Genomic DNA, 19,457 nt, shown 5'->3' on the forward strand with positions numbered 1-19,457 from the left:
GAAACAGCCAAGCTTTTCCTTGACAATATCTATTGATATCATGTATTGTCGAAGGATATTATATCAAATAGAGAGACTCAATTTATATTGAGATTTTGGAAAATCCTTTTGAAGATTTTAAAGATAGATATAAACTTATCTTTGGTCTTTTATCCTTAAATTAATGGACAAGTGGAGCATGTAAATCAAGTTTTGAAGCAATACTTAAGATGTACCATCAATTATCAATAAAACATTTGAAGAATCATCTTGCCATTAGCAAAGTTTTTTTTATAATACTATGATAAATTTTTCTACATAACATCTTTCTTTGCCAATTATAGTTATCATGTACAATTTGATACTTTTGACTTTTCAAAAGTTCATAATCTTGGAGCAAAAGATTTGACAAATTGTTTATTCGAGCTACATACAATAATGAAGGAGTAATTAAAAGAAGGTCAAGAATAACAAAAGATCATTGTAGATGCCTATTAAAATGAACAACTATAATTTAATGTAGGTGACAAGGTATGTTTACTTCATTGTAATATCAAGACTACTCATCCTTGTAATAAGTTGGACTACCATAAGCTTCGAACTTTTCCTATTAGTAGATAAATCAATCCAGTTGTTTATCAATTATACCTATCAATGTCGTACTATATTTGTTTATAGTATGTAAAATTTAGTTAGGACATATAATATATTCATAAGTCTTGGTATATGTTAGAATGGTTAATAGGTTAATTTAGAGAAAGTGGATATAAGAAACTTTATTTTGAGTTTTATCTTTTTTTATAATAGTATTTTAAAAAGATTATATAACCTAAATATTTAGTATGAAGCCTTGAAAGGAGATTAGAGCCTAAAGAAGAAAATCTTAACTAGTAAGAGGCTTATTGGGAGGGATAAAAGCAAGGCATGGTTGGATGAAGGTAAGGAATGGAGATCTTCATTCCTATTGATTGTAGGCCATGCCTAATGGACTTCAAGGAGGTTGCCTAAGGCCTTATTAAAGATTAGGGTTTTTTTTTCAAAGTCATTTGAGCTTTAGAGGCTGATATCACTAAGTTCAGGATTTTGGGTATAATTTGGGTGAAGAATTTGTGTGCTTTGGAGTTTTTGTAAAGGCAATATATGTATTCAAAGTTAAGGTGTCAAATTTGTATCTATTGTCTTTCTTTGAAGCATAAAATATGCATACAAAGAGAAATGAAAGATCGGCAAGTGGAATTGGAGAGAAAACTTTTTTGGCTACACTTTACATATATTTTTTGATGAATTCCAAGTCTAGATGAAGGAGTTATAGGGCATTGAAGATAGCACATGTAATTCAAAGGCAGCAAGTGAGTCATTTTGTTGGTAGTAATGATTGGAGCCATATCTTGAATTTTTAGATGATTGCTTAGCTCAAAATTTCTATAAGTATGAGTTATTAGGTTAAGAAGCTATAGATCAAAGTTTCATGGTATTTGAGTACTTATTTTGTGAGATATAAAGAAAATAGCACGTGGGTGAATGTAAGCTAGGGTTTAAAGCTACTGTTAGGATTTTGATAATATCTCAAGATCCGTAACAAATTTGCAATTGAATTTTTTTGTGGTAGTTTTTGAAAGTATATTAATAATTTAAGTAAATTTTACGATTGTTTGGATGATCCAATTGTCAGATATGAGCTGTTGAAGTTCAAAAAATATTTTTCATAAAGATATATAAGGTTTTAAGATAATTTATCATACATTTGGATGTTTTCATGGTACTTGGGCTTATATATTGATGTAATTGCCCTAAAATGGAAAATATTATATATATATAAACTTGGTACTTTTATATCTTAAGCTTGATTGAGTATTTAGTGGCAACCAAAAGCCTAGCGTTTTCTTGAGGCAAACTCTCTCTATTCCAACACCAAAATCAATGAAGATCCATTATGTATTTTATATATCTTTATTTGAACCATATAAGATAATGAAGATACTAAGAAGAAGACATGTGCCACTTCTTCCTACAGAAGTAGACAATAATGAAGAATTTGAAGTTGAAGGAGTCTTAGATTCAACATAGTGCCAAAATAGGTTAGAATATCTTGTTCATTGGCGTGGATATGATACTAGTGAATGCACATGGGAGCCAGTAAAGAATCTTATAAATGCAGTAATAAAGGTAGAGGCTTTTCATCAACAACATCCATCAAAATCAAAATAAAGATCTTTCCTATAAAAGAAACAAGATCTAGACAAGATAATATTCTATTTTCTATTTCTGTAGTAGCTTCTTTGTATTTGTAACACTAAAAAGATAGAGAATCAACAACCAACGGATTTGATTCAAGAACCTTCATTTACTAATTTACTAGATGAGATATTATGATTGTCTCAATTTTCAAGATAATGCAATTAAGATGAAGATCCTCAAGAACAACATATTCTTCCTCGAATAGATGGCAAGATACAACGCATTTGGTATCACAACCTTGGAAGAGACTCCCAATGTTTGGTTATTTTAATAGAGGTAGGAACAATTTATGATGGTGTTTCAAATGTTTTATTTGAAGGAAGTTATGAAGGCCTCAATAATGATCAAATAATTGGGTGTTTTTTTTGCCCTGATATGACACAATATCGATAGTTAAAAGGTCTTCAAAGCAAACAAAGATCAGAGTATGTGGCAAACACAATTCCTCAAATCTTGGATTTTTTCAACATATGATAATTGCTCCTCATAGAACTTCTCCCTAGAAGGGAGGCTAATATCATAGACATATACATATAAACCAATAATTATGTATATGATTAAATAGAAGTAGATAAAAGTAAATAAAAGTAGATTAATTCCATAATATCTTCTATGGAAGCTTTGTAGAAGCTTCATAGATATTACTTTGACTTTATAGGTGTCTATAATTGACTTTTTAGATTACAAACGTAGTCAAGAAGTTAGTCATGTGCCATACATGTTGGTAGCTTGAAAAATAAGCTAACTATGTGGCACATACATTGAAAACTTGCATTGTAAGCTAAGGCATATGTCTTGTAAAGTCAACACATATTAGAGGTCTTACAGAACATCGCTACGTTGTCAAGGTAGAGAGTTTGCTTCAAGAAAGCAATGGGCTCCTGGCTGCTACTAATTGCTCAATCAAGCTTCAAAATAAGGAAAGCCCTAAGTTTATATGTAAAATTTTCTTTTTTGGAGTAATTATACCAAATACATAAGCCTCAAGTAACTAACAACATTCAAATATATGATAAAATCCTATAAAACCTTGTATATCCTTATGTGGAAATTTTCTTGAACTTCAATACTTCATATCTCTTGATCTGAATGTCCAAACTTACTCAAATTTTATATGAAGTATTGATGTATTCATATCAACTTCTACAACAAATTTCAATTGCAAATTCTATGTGGATCTTAAGATATCACCAAAAACCTAATAATAGCTTCAAATTCTAGTTTTTATATACTTGTGTATACTTTTCTTTATATCTCACAAACTAAACATCTAAATGCCACAAAGTTTGTATGTATAGTTTCTTAACACAATTATCTACCTTCTTCAAAAGGTTTGATCCAAAAATTCTTTGAGAAACTCAAGATATGACTCCAACCATTACTATGAATAAAACAACTTACTTACTATCTTTGATTTGGATGTATTGACTTCAACCTTCTATAACTTCTTCATCCGAATTCCAAATTCATCAAATAATATATGAAAGGTGTATTCAAAAAAGTGTTCTGTTCAATCTTAGTCACCAAACTTTTATTGCTCTCTATAAACGTATGTTATGCACCAAAGAGTAGTAGTAGGTATGAAATTGACACCTTAACTATGAATACTAATAACTCCTTTATAAAAACTCCAAATCACACAAAATTTGTACCTAATTTGTATTCAAAATCCTAAACTTATTGAATCTAGCATCCAAAGCTTGAATGACTTAGAAAAAAAAAAAACCCTAATTCCTAATAAGGCCTCAAGCAGCCTCCTTAAAAGTCCATTTGTCACGGACATACTTATGTAAGCTAATAATTACATATACAAATAGGTGGAAATAAATAAAAGTAAGTAAAAGTACGTTAATTCTATATTATTTAATATGGAAGTTTTCTAGAAGCTTTATAGATGCTGCTTTGACTTCATAGTTGTCTTTAATTGACTTTTTGGGTTAGAAATGTGATCAACAAGTTGGCCATGTGCCACATATGTTGTTAGTTTGAAGATTAAGCTAACTATGTGGTCCACACATAAAAAAAATTGCCTTGCAAGTCAAGGCATGTGGCCTACAAAGTCAACACATATTAGAGGTCTTATAGAACGTTTCTACAAAGCCCCTAGTTAGATAGTATATATAGAGACAAGAGTGAAGCCTTCTTCACTCTTGTCAATTCTTTTCTTGCTTTTAGTCTAGTTTCAAGGGTCTCTAGTTTTCTTGTCTTTTGGCAATAGCCATTCGAGTTTCTTTTTTAATATATATACTTGTTTATTTATATTTTATTACATTTCTTTGAGTGAAGGCTCACTTGTCTGAATTACTTTTTCATCGAGTTCTTATCCTTGATAGATTGACAAGAGTACACCTACAATATCAGAGCTTTGTCTAATTTTGATTAAGAGTGGATTACCCCTTTTTTTTGATAAAATATAAGCATATTAGAATTTATGGATTACCTTCTTTTAAACTGATATTGTCCTTAGTATTTTCTTTATTCTCAAGTCCTCTCTTCTATTTGTCTTGAGCGATATTAGACATCTTCTCTTTTCTAAGTGTTATCATGGCAGAACTTGTTGAAATGAAGAGTGCAATGGCACAAATGCAGGAGAAATTGAGGGAGTTAATGCTTGCGATGCATTAACTCAATTTACCACCACAAAGAGCAACAAGATTGGCAGGAAGTGAAGATATAGAAATGGTTGGAGCTGCTTCAACATATGCACCAAACCATGTCTTTTCTCTTATGGTAGAACGCCCTTCCAGTACTAGAGAACCAAGAATTGCCCTACACGAGAAGTTTGATGGCACCAAGTCCAAGTTTTGAGGATTTATCAATCAAGTGTAATTTGTGATTGAACTCCAACCCCAAAGCTATCCAACTCCAAGATCACAAGTTAGATTCATTGATATGCTTCTTTCAGATTCAGTACTATCGTGGTTTTCATCTTTTCTTGAACTACGAGATTTAATATTAGATAATCTAGAGGCTTCTCTGGTGGAGTTTCGATCCATGTATGGAAAACATGATGCAATTCGTATTGCAACCAATAAGATCCATATTTTATAACAAGATAATCAATCAGTAATGTTGTATGCTTCACAATTTTGACAACTTACAACTGATATCAAGTTGGATGATGCTGCACTTATTAGCCAATTTCTCTACGAATTACAATATGAGGTAAAAAAATTAATGCTCAACTTACTTGATCCTCAAATATTGAGTCAAGCAATTGACTTTGCTATGAAATGTAATAATTGCCTTTTTGAATTTCGATATGAGAACCGTACAAGTGGACCTCAACGTTACTATAATTCAATGGCAACACCAACACCTCTTCAATACATACATTCAGGAGAAGACGATATACAAATTAATGCAGTACGTTTCAAACCTCTTACTGAGCAAAAAAAGACTCGTTGTCGTCAAGAAGGATTATGTTTATATTGTGGAGAACCAAAGGACACTGCTCAACATTATCCAAAGAAACGACGCAATCAAAAAATGAGGAGTATGGCTGTGAAAGAACACAATATGTTGAAAAATGAGTTTATCCAGTTACAATAGAGACCGTGCGGCTAAAACCTTGCACAACATCTAGTAAAGGTCCTATTCTCTCTTCAGAGCCCTCTCTTTGTTTTACATTAAATGTTATTTTAGGACCTAAATATTACAAAGCCTCTGCCTTGTTAGATTCAGGAGCCTCAGCGTGTTTCTTAGATGAAGAATTTACTAAAAGACATACCATATCTTTAGTAAAGAAAACTAAACTTGTTCATGTAGAAGTCATTGATGGTCGTCCATTGTCTTCTGGAGATATAACTCATGAAATCCTTCTTATAGAAGTAATAATCAATGGTAATAATAGCTTTGTAGTATTTAATATCATTAGATCACCCTCTAATCCAGTCATTTTAGGTTTATTATGGTTAAAAAAATATAACCCTTAAATAGATTAGATTTCTTGAACTCTTACTTTCTCTAAAAGTATAACTAATAGTGTAATTAATTAAATAGAAAGTCATAAATCCAGTTCAATTAAATCCATATTTATAGGTGCAAAAACTTTCTTGCATGCTGCTATGAAAGAATCACCATATATTATTTATGCTACACCTGTTTCTACTGGTAGAAAGACTTCATGTGGCATTCCAAGCCAATATCAAGAATTTCAAGATGTATTTAAAAAAAAGAATGCAGATACAATCCTAGAACATTGTCCCTATGATTGCTCAATTGATCTTCAAGAAGGAGCACAACTGCCATTCGGACCAATCTATAGTTTATCACAAAATGAGTTGACTAAATTCAAGGAGTATATTGAAGAAAGTCTAGCCAAGAATTTCATATGCCATTCTAAAACTCCAGTAGGAGCTCCAATTCTATTTGTGAAGAAAAAAGATGGATCATTGTGGATGTGTGTTGATTATCGAGGACTCAACAAGATTACCATCAAGAACAGGTATCATCTATCTTTAATATCTGGACTTCTTGATCAGCTGAATCAAGCTAAGATCTATACAAAAATAGATCTCCGGGGAGCATACAATGTAGTATGCATCAAAGAAGGAGATGAATAGAAGACTGTGTTTCGAACTAGGTATGGACATTTTGAATACAACGTCATGCCTTTTGGACTTACAAATGCTCCAGCAGCCTTTCAACATCTAATGAATGATATTTTTCTAGAGTTTTTGGACGATTTTATGGTTTGTTATCTAGACGACATCTTGATCTATTCTAAGAATCCAGAAGAATATGAACTTCATGTTCATTGTGTATTACAAAAATTAAGGGATGCAAGACTCTATGCCAAGATAAAAAAGTGTATATTCCACACTAATCAAGTCAATTTCTTAGGTTACATCATTTCAAATGATGGACTTATGATGGATCTTAAGAAAGTTCAAACTATTATAGATTGGAAGATCCCAAAAACGGTAAGAGATGTCCAATGCTTTTTGGAATTTGTCAACTACTATCGGATCTTCATCAAGGACTTCTCTCGAGTTGCAGCTCCACTTACACGTTTGACTTGTAAAGATAAACTCCAATGGAATCAAAAAGTAAAAGTTGCTTTTGAATCTTTGAAGATAGCGTTTGTTTCTGTACCAATCTTGTATCGTGTTGATTTTTTCAAAGCATTCTTTATGGAAACAAATGCATCAGACTTTGCTCTGGGTGCGATTTTGTCACAAATGGGAACAGATGACAAACTTCATCCACTAGCCTTTCATTCAAGAAAATTCTCAGCAGTAGAAATTAATTATGAGATCCATGACAAAGAACTTCATGTAATTGTGGATTCTTTTCAAAAATGACATCATTATCTAGAAGGCACTTCCAGTCCAGTCACCATGTATACGGATCACAAGAACCTCGATTATTTTATGTCAGCATGCATATTAAATCGTCGTCAAGTTCATTGGAGCATGTCTTTATCAAGATTCGAGTTCATTATCACTTATCGGCGAGAAAAAAAATAAGGTTTGTCCGATGCCTTGTCTAGACGTTCTTATCTTGCACCAAAAGAAAGAGATGCAGCTTTTGAGCAACAAAGAATGGTTCTCTTGAAGCCGAAGCAATTTCATCTTCGAGTAATAAAATCAACATTGACTGTTGATTTAACTTTTCTTAAGCAAGTCCAGTTAAGTATGTCTTCAGTCCCTCTTGTTCATGATATCAAGAATAATTCTTCTAAATCTCATGATCCCTCTAAATTTAAATTCAAGAACAACAAAAGTTCAATGCAGATGTCTATTGAAAGGAACAACCACCATTCCTCTTGGGTGATAAGGTATGGCTACTTTGTCGTAATATCAAGACCATTCGTCCTTGTGACAAGTTGGACTATCAAAGACTTGGACCATTTTCTATTTCTACACAAATCAATCCAGTTGCATATCGTTACATCTACTGGAGTCAATGAAAATCAATCTAGTATTCCATGTGTCTCTTCTTGAACCATACAAGACAGTGGACATACTAAGAAGACAACAAGCTCCACCACTTCCTATAGAAGTGGACAATAATGAAGAGTTTGAAGTAGAAGAAGTCTTAGATTCAAAGCGACGCCGAAATAAATTAGAATATCTTGTCCATTGGCATGGATATGATATTAGTGAACGCACATGGGAGCCAATAAAGAATCTTACAAATGCAGCAAAGGTAGTGGAGGCTTTTCATCGACGACATCCATCAAAATCAAGATGAAAATCTTTTTTATAAAAGAAACAACATCTAGGCAAGATAACATTCTACTTTCAATCCTTGTTTGTAGCTTCTTTGTAGTTGTCATGCTCAAGAGATGGAGAACCAACAACCAGCGGATTCGACTCAAGAGCCTTCATTTGCTGACCTGCCGGATGAGACATTACAATTATCACAACCTTCAAGACGACGCAATCGAGATAAAGATCTTTAAGAATGACATGTTCTTCCTTGAATAGATGGCGAGATATAATGCGTTTGGTATCATGATTTGGGAAGGGACTCTCGATATTTGGTATTTTTGCTAGAGGTAGGATCAACTCTTGATGGTGTTCCAAATGATCTATTCAAAGGAAGTTATAAATGCCTCAAAAATGATCAAATAATTGGGTGGTCTTTCCATCGTGGTATGGGACACTACCGATGGTTGAGAGGCCCTATCAATCATCTTCAAAGAGAACAAAGATCAGAGTATGTGGCGAATACAATTCGTCGCATCATAGATTTCCTCAACATATGATGACCGCTCCTTGTGGAATTCATGCCTAGAAGGGGAGATAATGTCACGGACACACTCATGTAAGCTAGTAATTACATATACAAATAGGTGGAAGTAAGTAAAAGTAAGTAAAAGTAAGTTAATTCTATAGTATTTAATATAGAAGCTTCCTACAAGCTTCATAGTTACTGCTTTGACTTCATAGGTATCTTTAATTGACTTTTTGGATTAGAAACGTGGTGAACAAGTTAGCCATGTGCCACACATGTTGTTAGCTTGAAGATCAAGCTAACTATGTGGCCCACATGTAGAAAAACTTGCCTTGCAAGTCAAGGCATGTGGCCTACAAAATCAACACATATTGGAGGTCCTATAGAACGTTGCCACGAAGCCCCTAGTTAGATAGTATATATAGAGACAAGAGTGAAGCCTTCTTCACTCTTGTCAACTCCTTTCTTGCTTCCAGTCTAGTTTTAAGGGTCTCTAGTTTTCTTGTCTTTTGGCAATAGTCATTCCAGTTTCTTTTTCAATATACAAACTTGTTTATTTATATTTTGTTACCTTTCTTTAAGTGAAGGCTCACTTGTCTGAATTGCTTTTTCATCGAGTTCTTGTCCTTGACACCATTGGGCATGGCCTTCGACCAATGGGAATAAAGACTCTCATTCTTTGCCTTCATCCAACCATGCCTTGCTTTTATCCCTCCCAATAAGCCCCCTAGTAGTTAAGATTTTCTTCTTTAGGCTCTAATCTCCTCTCAAAGCTTCATATTAAATATTTAGGTCCTATAATCTTTTTAAAATGCTATAATAATAAAAGATAAAACTCAAAATAAAGTTTCTTATATCCACTCTCTTTAAATTAATCTATTAACCATTCTAACATACACCAAGACTTATGAACATATTATATGTCCTAACTAAATTTTACATATTATAAGCAAATATAGTATGACAACATAGTTTCTAGTTAGATAGTATATATAGAGGCAAGAATGAAGACCTCTTCACTCTTCTCAACTCCTTTCTTACTTCTAGTTTAGATTCAAGAGTCTCTACTTTCCTTGTTATTTAGCAATAGTCATTCCAATTTTTTTTTAATATACATGCTTCTTTATTTTTATTTTATTATACTTTTTTATTTACTTTCATTAAGTTCTTCTCTTTGACAATGTGGCATGCATATAGGAAACTTGCCTTGTAAGTTAAGACAAGTGTCTCACAAATTGGACATGTATTAGAGGTCCTATAGAATATTATCACATAGCTCTTAGTTGGATAGTATATATAGAAGTAAGAGTGAAGCCTTCTTCACTCTTATCAGGACCTTTCTAGTCCTTAGTCTTATTTCAAGACTTTCTAGTCTTCTTGTCTTTAGCAATAGCTATTCTAATTCAATATATTACTATCTTTGAGTGATTTTTTAATCTTTTCAAGTAACATAAGAATGTATTGAAATTTTCTTTCTTTGAGATTCATGTCCTTAATAGATTATTAATATTATTAGGAACACATGCATATATATATATATATATATATATGCACACATGTTATTTTTTATGTATCTATTTTTTTTCAGATTATAATTATTCTTATGATGTTTTTAAAATTTTACTTATTGACTCAATTTTCTCAGAAACTTTCAATTGATGAACAACATTATTGTATATTTCTCTCTTTCAAATTTTTGAAGATTGCTATGTATATAATCAATTTATTTTTTGTTGTTTTTCTTCATCATCTTCTTCTAGTTTCTACAAATACGTCAAGTTATAATTATTATTAATATGCAAGTGGTGTGAAAAAGCTTGGTTTAGAAATATAATTGTATATGTATATTTCAGTGCTTGTACATAAATATTTTTATTAAAAGAACACCAAAATTGAAAATCAAATATGGCTTTTGGATTACACAATTAAAATTGATAAAATACATGAATTTTTAAATTATCACAAACTTCAAAACAATCTTACCATATTTATTTATTTATTTCAAAAATTATCTTTTAAAATTTACTAAAATTAATATATATATATATATATATATATTTTTTTTTTGTTTTTCTTTTATTATTTTATTATCAATATGGATACAATTTGTGTTTTATATTTTTGCACAATGCTTTTCATTAAAAGATGCATCTTTGATTTTAAAAATCAAAATTGGTGCATGTGATGAACTTGATAACAGTAATTATTTTCATGAAAGTGTCAACAAGTTATGTGTGCTTACAAAAAATATGTATGTATGGATGTATGTATCAATAAATAAATATATATATATATATATATCAAAGTGAACTTGATGCAGAATTTCCTCCTTTGTTGTTCAGTTGCATTAAAAACACAGTTAATTTGCATGCAAACTAAATGAACAAATACCATGAACCACGTCCTGTTAGTGATAAAATTCCCATCATTCCAAAAACAATCTATTAAGTTTACTATTTATACCAACTCTATATCTATTTCATACTTGATGTGGTTTGGCTTTCTTAAAAAAAAAGAAAAAAAAACCCACAATAAAACAGAATCCAATCCACAAAGCAGGCTCCGAATACCCATCCCCACTTTAGAACGACAATGAGGCACTGAATCCACGTGTCCGCATACGGCATTAGAAGCCGCGGTGATACCCCACCGCCCCAAAGCACCTCTTGAGATGCTTAAATAAAAGCAGCATTAATCCATTTGTATAATTATTATTATTATCAGCCATTGTAAAGTATATCTAGAGCTTCTTACCAACTGCCTGTATTTGTAAAGCATATCCCTAATTTTGGGTTTTGTCTGGGCCGGAACACGGCTTCAGGCACTCCATTCATAGCTCCACCCATAGCCGCGAACATTATGTGTCACCTCCTCGGGTGGTCTAATCCCACGATGATAGAACCTCCATTGACATATGAGGCTGATATGAGTTCCACATTCGTAGCGCAAGTCAACCACCCATTTGGATGAACGATAGATGCGGTGTATTACATCCATTTTTCATCCAAGATTCCGCCGACACGCCATGGATCGAACTCTGCATGGAACCGTGATGGAATGACTACGTCCACAGCTCTGCCACGAGGTGTCCATGTGGCGCCTAATAAGTCATCCACGCTTCGGAGATCGCCACCTGTCTGATGACGTCATCCCTCCGGCGAAATGCCGGAAGATCCCGATGGGGAACGACGGGAACGGATTCTGAATTTCGTTCCTGGGGTAGGATGGGAACGCCGCCGTTGTGAAGGAGAACCACGTTCTATTGATGGGAACCACCGAGTTCGGAAGCCCCTGTTATATCTTTTCGCAATCGCAATGTTGTCTACTTCATGAGCTTCGCAGATTGCCGTGTGTTCTCGTGGATTCGACACTCGGATTCTGATGTGTAGTAGAGGAGGCATGGTTCTGTAATCACGCTACGAAGACGACCGCGGGATCATTAATGCCGTTTGAGTTTACTCGGTCGGTGGATCATCGCGGCAATGGCGACAGTTCGTTTCCTCGACTAGTGTTTGCATCTGGTCGCAACTTCACCCAACAGCAGGCTCTGGCAAGTTGTTTCTAGAGGTGGAGGATTTGCTTTCGTTCTCGCGACATACTCGGTGTCTCCACGAAACATACAGCTGCCAGGGTTCATCGCTTGGTGGTGAAGTTTGAGCGGCAGGAAGCAGGGAACCCCAAATGGACGACCACCACGGTATTTGCCGTGTCTCGAAACCCAATTTGGGTAGCTTTGAACTACTCGTATTGTTCTGGATTTTGTTTTCTTATTTTTATTTTTATTTTTAAGAATCATGCACCGTGCTAGTAAGCCGTGAGCCACTGAAGGTTTCGTGACCTTCGGCTTTCGTAGTTCACGCGATCGTCGAACTGGTTGACACTGGGTAGTTTGTTTCATGGTTGCAAACGTGGAGACCCCACTGAACGTTGTTGTTGTTGTTGTTGTTTTTTTTTTTTTTTTTGTTATTTTGTGATGTACAGGAAGACATTACAGTGGACACAATTCTTACGCAGCAGGTCCCATGGACGGAATGACCGTTAAAGTGAGCCTGGTGTCGTTGATCAAGCATCACTTGCGGGATTGGTTGTGGATAGGGGTGATGATCGCCTTAGAACTGATTATGTACTTCATCATTCCACCGTTCCATCGTTTTGTGAATGAACCCATGATGGAAGATCTGCGGTACCCCAGGAAGCCAGAGACTGTCCCGACATGGAGTGTTGGGGTACGTAGCCAAGTCTCTCTTCATTAGGAACATTCATTCATACGCGCAGTTGGTTCCGCAAATATTGTTCTCGTTATAATTTGACCTCGTTTTTCGATGCTCTGTATATTCAGTACACATGGTACTTACCTTATTGTTGGATGCCTTATCAGGTTGTTGCTGTGGTCCTGCCATTCCTCATTTTCGTTGTCCTTTTCATCAAGAATAGGAGTATTCGAGATTTTCACTCTGCCTTCCTAGGTGAGCAGTCGATAAAATTGCCACATACAGGACATTCTGACTTGCGAGATTACACTTTTGAAGTTTTGATCAAGGACAATTCGCCATGCGAATTATTTACAATTTAGCATTTGTTGATGTGCAGGGCTTGCAACTGCCATCGTGATCACAGCCCTCTTCACAGATTCTATCAAGAATCTGGTTGGAATGCCGCGCCCGGACTTTTTCCACCGGTGCTTTCCTGATGGTAAAGCGGTATGGCTTTCTGCGAACCATCTGTGCCTCGTGCCGTTTTACTTCTTGCTCTATTTTTGTTTGTAGACACCAAGATAGAATATCATGCTTATTGTTTGAATTTCCAACAGGAATACACGGCTGATTTGGAGCGGCGAGTTATCTGCCATCCCGGCGACGAGAGGGCTTTCCGTGATGCTTACAAAAGTTTCCCGAGCGGCCACGTCTCATGTAAGTGACTCACATTTCTCTGTTTTCAATGAACTCGTCGAAAGCTGCACCGTGATTGACAGATTCTTTAGCAGTCTAAAGCGGGATTTCTGTTTGACATTGCACATTAGTGTTAATATTTCCTAATCGTCACTACGATCTGTTTGGTATTGTCACAGGGGCTTTTGCTGGTCTTGGTTATTTGTCACTCTACTTCGCTGGGAAGTTGAGTCTCTTCGACAGGAGAGGCTATACATCAAGAGTTTTCTGGGTCCTGCTTCCTGTACTAGCAGCTGGGTTGATTGGAATCACTCGGGTTAACGATTACCAGCATCGATGGGTGGACATTATTGCTGCAGCCCTTCTTGGTGAGCAACGTTAAGATGATAATATGTGATTTAGAACTGAAAACCCCCCTGCTCGTACTGGACCTTACACGGGAATCATGCTGAGATGTTGCATTGAACAACTTCATAAGCTGTGAATATCTACACTACCAATTATAAAAACTAAGATGTCACATAAATGTTAAATGAATTCACGATCTTTTCAACGGGATATCTTTCGCCCACATCGAAATGCACTTTCCTCCTTTAAAGTGCTGAAAGCTTTGGTATTGTGAATTTTGCAGGACTTTTCATTGCCTACGTCTGCTACAGACAATTATATCCAAGTATCTACGCTCGAGAGTGGGGTAAGTTGTCAACAACCAGTTTACATCTGCTGTATAATCCCACGCTGAAGTCACTTGAAACGTGTGCTGTTTGAACCCAAAGTAGAGTTAATTTTGCTTGCATTGTCAAAGCTTTCTCCTTGGCTTGAAAAGTATTTGACAACAATGTGCTAATTTTAGTTGTAATCACCCTGTTTGTTTTGAACAGCTGGGTACCCCTACGAGTATGAGCCGCAAGGAATCTTCAGCCACGGCTTACACGGTCCTCGAGCTGTGCCGATGATGAGCTCCCACCGTCCTAACGGACATATCACTCCCTTGGACGTGGGAGGCGCAGCGGCTGATTTGGAGACTGGACGACATTGATTTCTCCATACCAATGCGTTTCATCACTCATTCTTAAACCACTGTAAAGGCACCCTGCTGAGGCAATTGGCACTAGGAGCAGAGTCTTGCACTTGTGAATAGAGCTCGACTGGGGTCCCAGGTAGACATCTCGTATCATTGTATTGAAGCTCATAACATCAAATTGAGGAGCTTTCGTTCTGCAATGAGAACGGTGCGTAGTATTTAGCTTCGTATTCAAGTGGAGTCTGAGGTATCAGGAATAGGGCATTTATTTTTTCATGTGGCCATCTCGATTAGCGACGCACAGTGATGGTTTTAGATTGGATGGAAAATGAATCGCAGAAACGGTATATGTTGATAGCAAAGACAAGGGTGTCGCCTGATGGCTGATGTAGTGTTTAGATTGAATGCGAGGTTTGTGCTCAAGTAGTATCCTTCGTTACTATTGTATTTGCCCGGTGAGATATCTTTAGAGGCAGGGCGAGGATTAAATCTTCTCTCTTCTCTTCCAGAAAAATAGGTGAATGTAGAATACTGTGATGTAGTCCAGGAAAAATGGCTAAATCTGTTGTCATAGCTTGCAAAAATGTACAGGCTTATCTTCTTTCTCACAATAATAAATGACTCAGTTTTGATTTCTTTGAATTGCATGCAATTGAATAAAAACTAGTAGATGATTTATACTGCAAACAAAAAGAATTCTACTCTTCTAAGTATTTTACTTTCAAACCCATTAACAAATACCTCGGTGCCATATAAGTTAGAAATCAATCTCAAACCCATTAATTCCTAACTTACATGACACTGAGGTATTGCAATAAATAAAAAAATTCTCTTCCTCTCTCTACATAAATCAAAGCACACCATAACAGTTGCAAAGAAAATACTTTAAAGTATGTGCACATCAGAATAGTTGCAAAGAAAACAGGACTGTAACATTATTATTATTATTTTTTTTTTTTCAAAATCATGAAATATTTGCATGGCCAGTAACATTTGTGATTAGTCACGTGTGTGTGTATATATATATGTCATGAAACTAAATGGAACAGCAATAACTAAAACCAATCTTTTGAAAAGCCCCTTCTTAATACAATTCTCAAAAAAAGCAAAATAATGCAAGTCTCTTCTAAAAACTTCCAAATCAATGTGATTCAAGATTGTGGGTCAAGTTACATTATGACTTAATATCCCTTCATAACTCAGGTTGACATCAACCTTTGTATTACATATTACAAGAATTAATAAATATCATTATTACTGTTGCATATTATATTCTGTTTTCCTCTTTCTCTTCTTTTAGCATGATATTAGAGCATCAAATATGATTTTATGTTATAATTGATTTGATAATTAGAAATATTGGACAAATTAATCAACCATGTCTTCTTCAAATTCAAATTATAAGACATATTTGATAGAGAAGTTATAATCTATTAATCAAAATTTATAGTATTAAAATAGAATTTATTCTTATTTTAAATGATCTTTTTGCTGTTGTAAATGCAATAGAATTTGATACTAGTCATGCAAGCATTATGCTACAAAATGCTTTGAAAATTAAAGATGCTAAAGGAAGAAAAAAGATATCATATTACATTGTGGTGATAAATACGTTGGTTTAGTAAAATCTCTTATAACTTTTAAATAAATATGAGATAAATTAGAATCCACAAATAAACAAAATAATCTTACAAAACAAGTCACAACACAAAAGAAATTATCTCAATTAGCTATGAGTGAAGAAACACCCATAGTAGAAGAGTTTCAAAGAGTTCTTGATGAGCTTTCAGTATCAAGTTATTCTTAAAGAACTATATTATGTACAATTATTAGGAACTCTTATTCCTTCATAAAAAACTTTTGGTACATTACAAGGTTCCGATTTGAATAAAAATCTATCTAATTTGTTTTCATTAATTTTAGAAGATGCTACAATACAACAATATGAAGATTCTAAGAAAAGTTTTAATTAGACATCAAAGTCAAGAGCATTTTTTATAAGAAATTAACAAATAATTGGAAAAAGAACTTTTTAAATAATTATAAATTCAAGAACAATATTTTAACAAATAAACTACATAGTGCACAAAGTTTTCATTAAATAAATTCTTATAAATCATTAATATATCATCATTGTAATAAACCATGACATAAACAATCTAGTAGTAGAATTTTTGTTGTAAAAAGGCAAATAATACATATAAATCTCAAGTAAATATGATTTCAAGTAGATATTTTAATTTCAATTTAAAAAAAACTAATTTTTATTTATGTATTCTTACTCAGAAGGATGAACCTACAAATTTATTTAGTTTGATATTTATACATTGGAGCAACATATCATGTGACACTAATCAAGGAGTGATTCACATCATATCAAACTTTAAATCACTTCTACATTATATATACAAGAAATAATGTAAAGCATAAAGCCACTGGCAAAAATAATGTGCAAATAAATTAAAATATGGTGATATTACAAATATACTAGAAGTTATATATTTATCAATTTTAGCTAAAACTTTATTATTCATATGTATAATCAATACTTAATGTCAAAGCATTGAATTCTTTCATAATTATTATAATATCAAAACTTCTAAAAGATCTTATAATAAAAATTAATCAAGTTAAAAATCTCTATCTAATAGAAGTTAAAATTCTTAACTTTAAACAATAAAATTCACTTATAATAAATAAAACATCTTCAAAAGAAACTATTATATAAAATTATCATTTAAGACATGTCAATTAACATAAATTAAAAGAAATGAGTAAGCTTGACTTAAAAATCTTACTAAATATATCACATCTCTTCTTGTCCAAAAGTTCTTTAGTTGAAAAACAATATAAAAATTGTATTTCCAAAGATAAAACTCTAAATGCTTCAAAACCACTTGAGTTGGTTCACATCAATATCTGTGGTTCTATGCAAACTAAATCTATTAAGAACTTTACTTATTTTGTTATCAATATTGATGATTGTTTAAGATTCATGGCAATATATTCTTTAAAGCATAAATAAAAAATATTTCAAACATTTCAAGCTTATAAAGCTTATGTTTAAAATCAAATAAATTATAAAATTAAGACTTTATACTTAAACAACAAGGAAAAATACATATTAAAATAGTTTAATCATTTTTGTGTTTAACATGGAATATTATGTTAATTAAATGTATCTTTTATTTCAAAATAAAAACAATGTTAGCAGGAAAAAGAACAAAACTTTAATGCAGTTTGTTAGATGTATATTGCATACATTTGAATTATCAAATTTCTTTTGGGCAGATGCTATAGCCATGGATTGTTAATTACAAAATAGAATCTTTTCAAAGACTTTAGAAGTTTCAATATCTTTGATATTATGGTGTGATAAAACAAATCATTTAAGTCATTTTAAGATTTTTGGATGCACAACATATGTACATATTCTAAATAAGCATTGATAAAAGCTTAATATGAAAAGTAGTAAATATGTTTTATTGGCTAAAATGAATTCTAAAATATAAAATATTATTTATAACATGATCGAAAAAAATATATAAATATATATATTAGTTAAAAAATTATCTTTGATAAAATTGCATTAATAAAAGATTAATTTACATAAAAAAGAAATCAATACAAAATAGCAATAATAATAAAAGAAGCTTTATTAATGTTTTAGATGAAATACAACTTAAAGTATCTACTACAAAAAATCACAAGATCAAGAAAAGAAAAATTATCAGATAAATATTATGATCATGTCTTATTTAAAAATTATTTATCTACTTGATTTGATAATGATGATTTTTTGGGCAATTATAGAATCTTTAAATGGTGAAGATGCTATGAAGTAGAAAGAAACATTAGATCCTAAACATGATTCTTTGATTGAAAATAATATATGGATTTTGAAGGATTTTTCTTCACAGTGCTTTATAATAAGTTGTAAATGGATTTTAAAAAGAAAATGTAATATTAATTGAATATTCATCCATTACAAAGCTAGATTGGTTGCTAGGGATTTTTAACAAGAAAAAAGTATTGAATCACAAAGATATTTTTTCATGTGGTAAAAATAAATTCATTATGTATTTTATTATTTCCAGCAGCAATATATGGTGTATATGTACATCAAATAGACTTAAGACTACAATTCTTCATAGTCACTCAAATGAAAAAAATTATATGGCTTAGTTGGAGAATTATATTAAATCTTATTTTTCACATAAAGTTAATAAGTTATTAAAATGTATTTATAAATTCAAACAAACTTTGTGCATGTGGTATGAATGACTTAATCATTATCTCATTAAAAACAATATTTCTTGTAATAATGAAATAGATTCTAATATATATATCTATATATATATATATATATATTATAAAAGTGCTAGTTAGCATTATATGTGGATAATTTTATAATTATCATTAATGATAAGAAATTCTTGCATACCACTAAAAGTCTTTTAGCAACTAGCATTGAAATGACTGATTAAAGATCCATTAAAAGTGGAAATGGTTGTTAAATTACAATGGATGAATGAAAAAAAAATCAACAAATATATTAGGTTTTTATAATTAAACATATAACTAAAATTCTTTCAAAATTTAACATATTTGAATATAAATCTATTTCAATTCTTTGTAAAGTT

The 19,457-nt window shown here is 32.6% G+C and overlaps 1 protein-coding gene across 1 annotated transcript; it reads left to right on the forward strand.

Moving 5' to 3' along the window:
- The first annotated feature begins 12,237 nt into the window (after window positions 1-12,237).
- Window positions 12,238-15,450, forward strand: LOC112293204 (lipid phosphate phosphatase 2). The gene is made up of 8 exons (XM_024542375.3): window positions 12,238-12,598; window positions 12,883-13,127; window positions 13,280-13,367; window positions 13,492-13,601; window positions 13,712-13,811; window positions 13,970-14,158; window positions 14,422-14,484; window positions 14,672-15,450. The coding sequence occupies exons 1-8, from the start codon at window positions 12,583-12,585 to the stop codon at window positions 14,827-14,829; spliced, it is 969 nt and encodes a 322-aa protein (XP_024398143.1). The 5' UTR covers window positions 12,238-12,582; the 3' UTR covers window positions 14,830-15,450.
- Window positions 15,451-19,457: the final 4,007 nt, after the last annotated feature.

This window comes from Physcomitrium patens, chromosome 16 (assembly GCF_059467195.1).
Source record: "Physcomitrium patens ecotype Gransden chromosome 16, ASM5946719v1, whole genome shotgun sequence".
Classification (NCBI taxonomy): Eukaryota; Viridiplantae; Streptophyta; class Bryopsida; order Funariales; family Funariaceae; genus Physcomitrium; species Physcomitrium patens.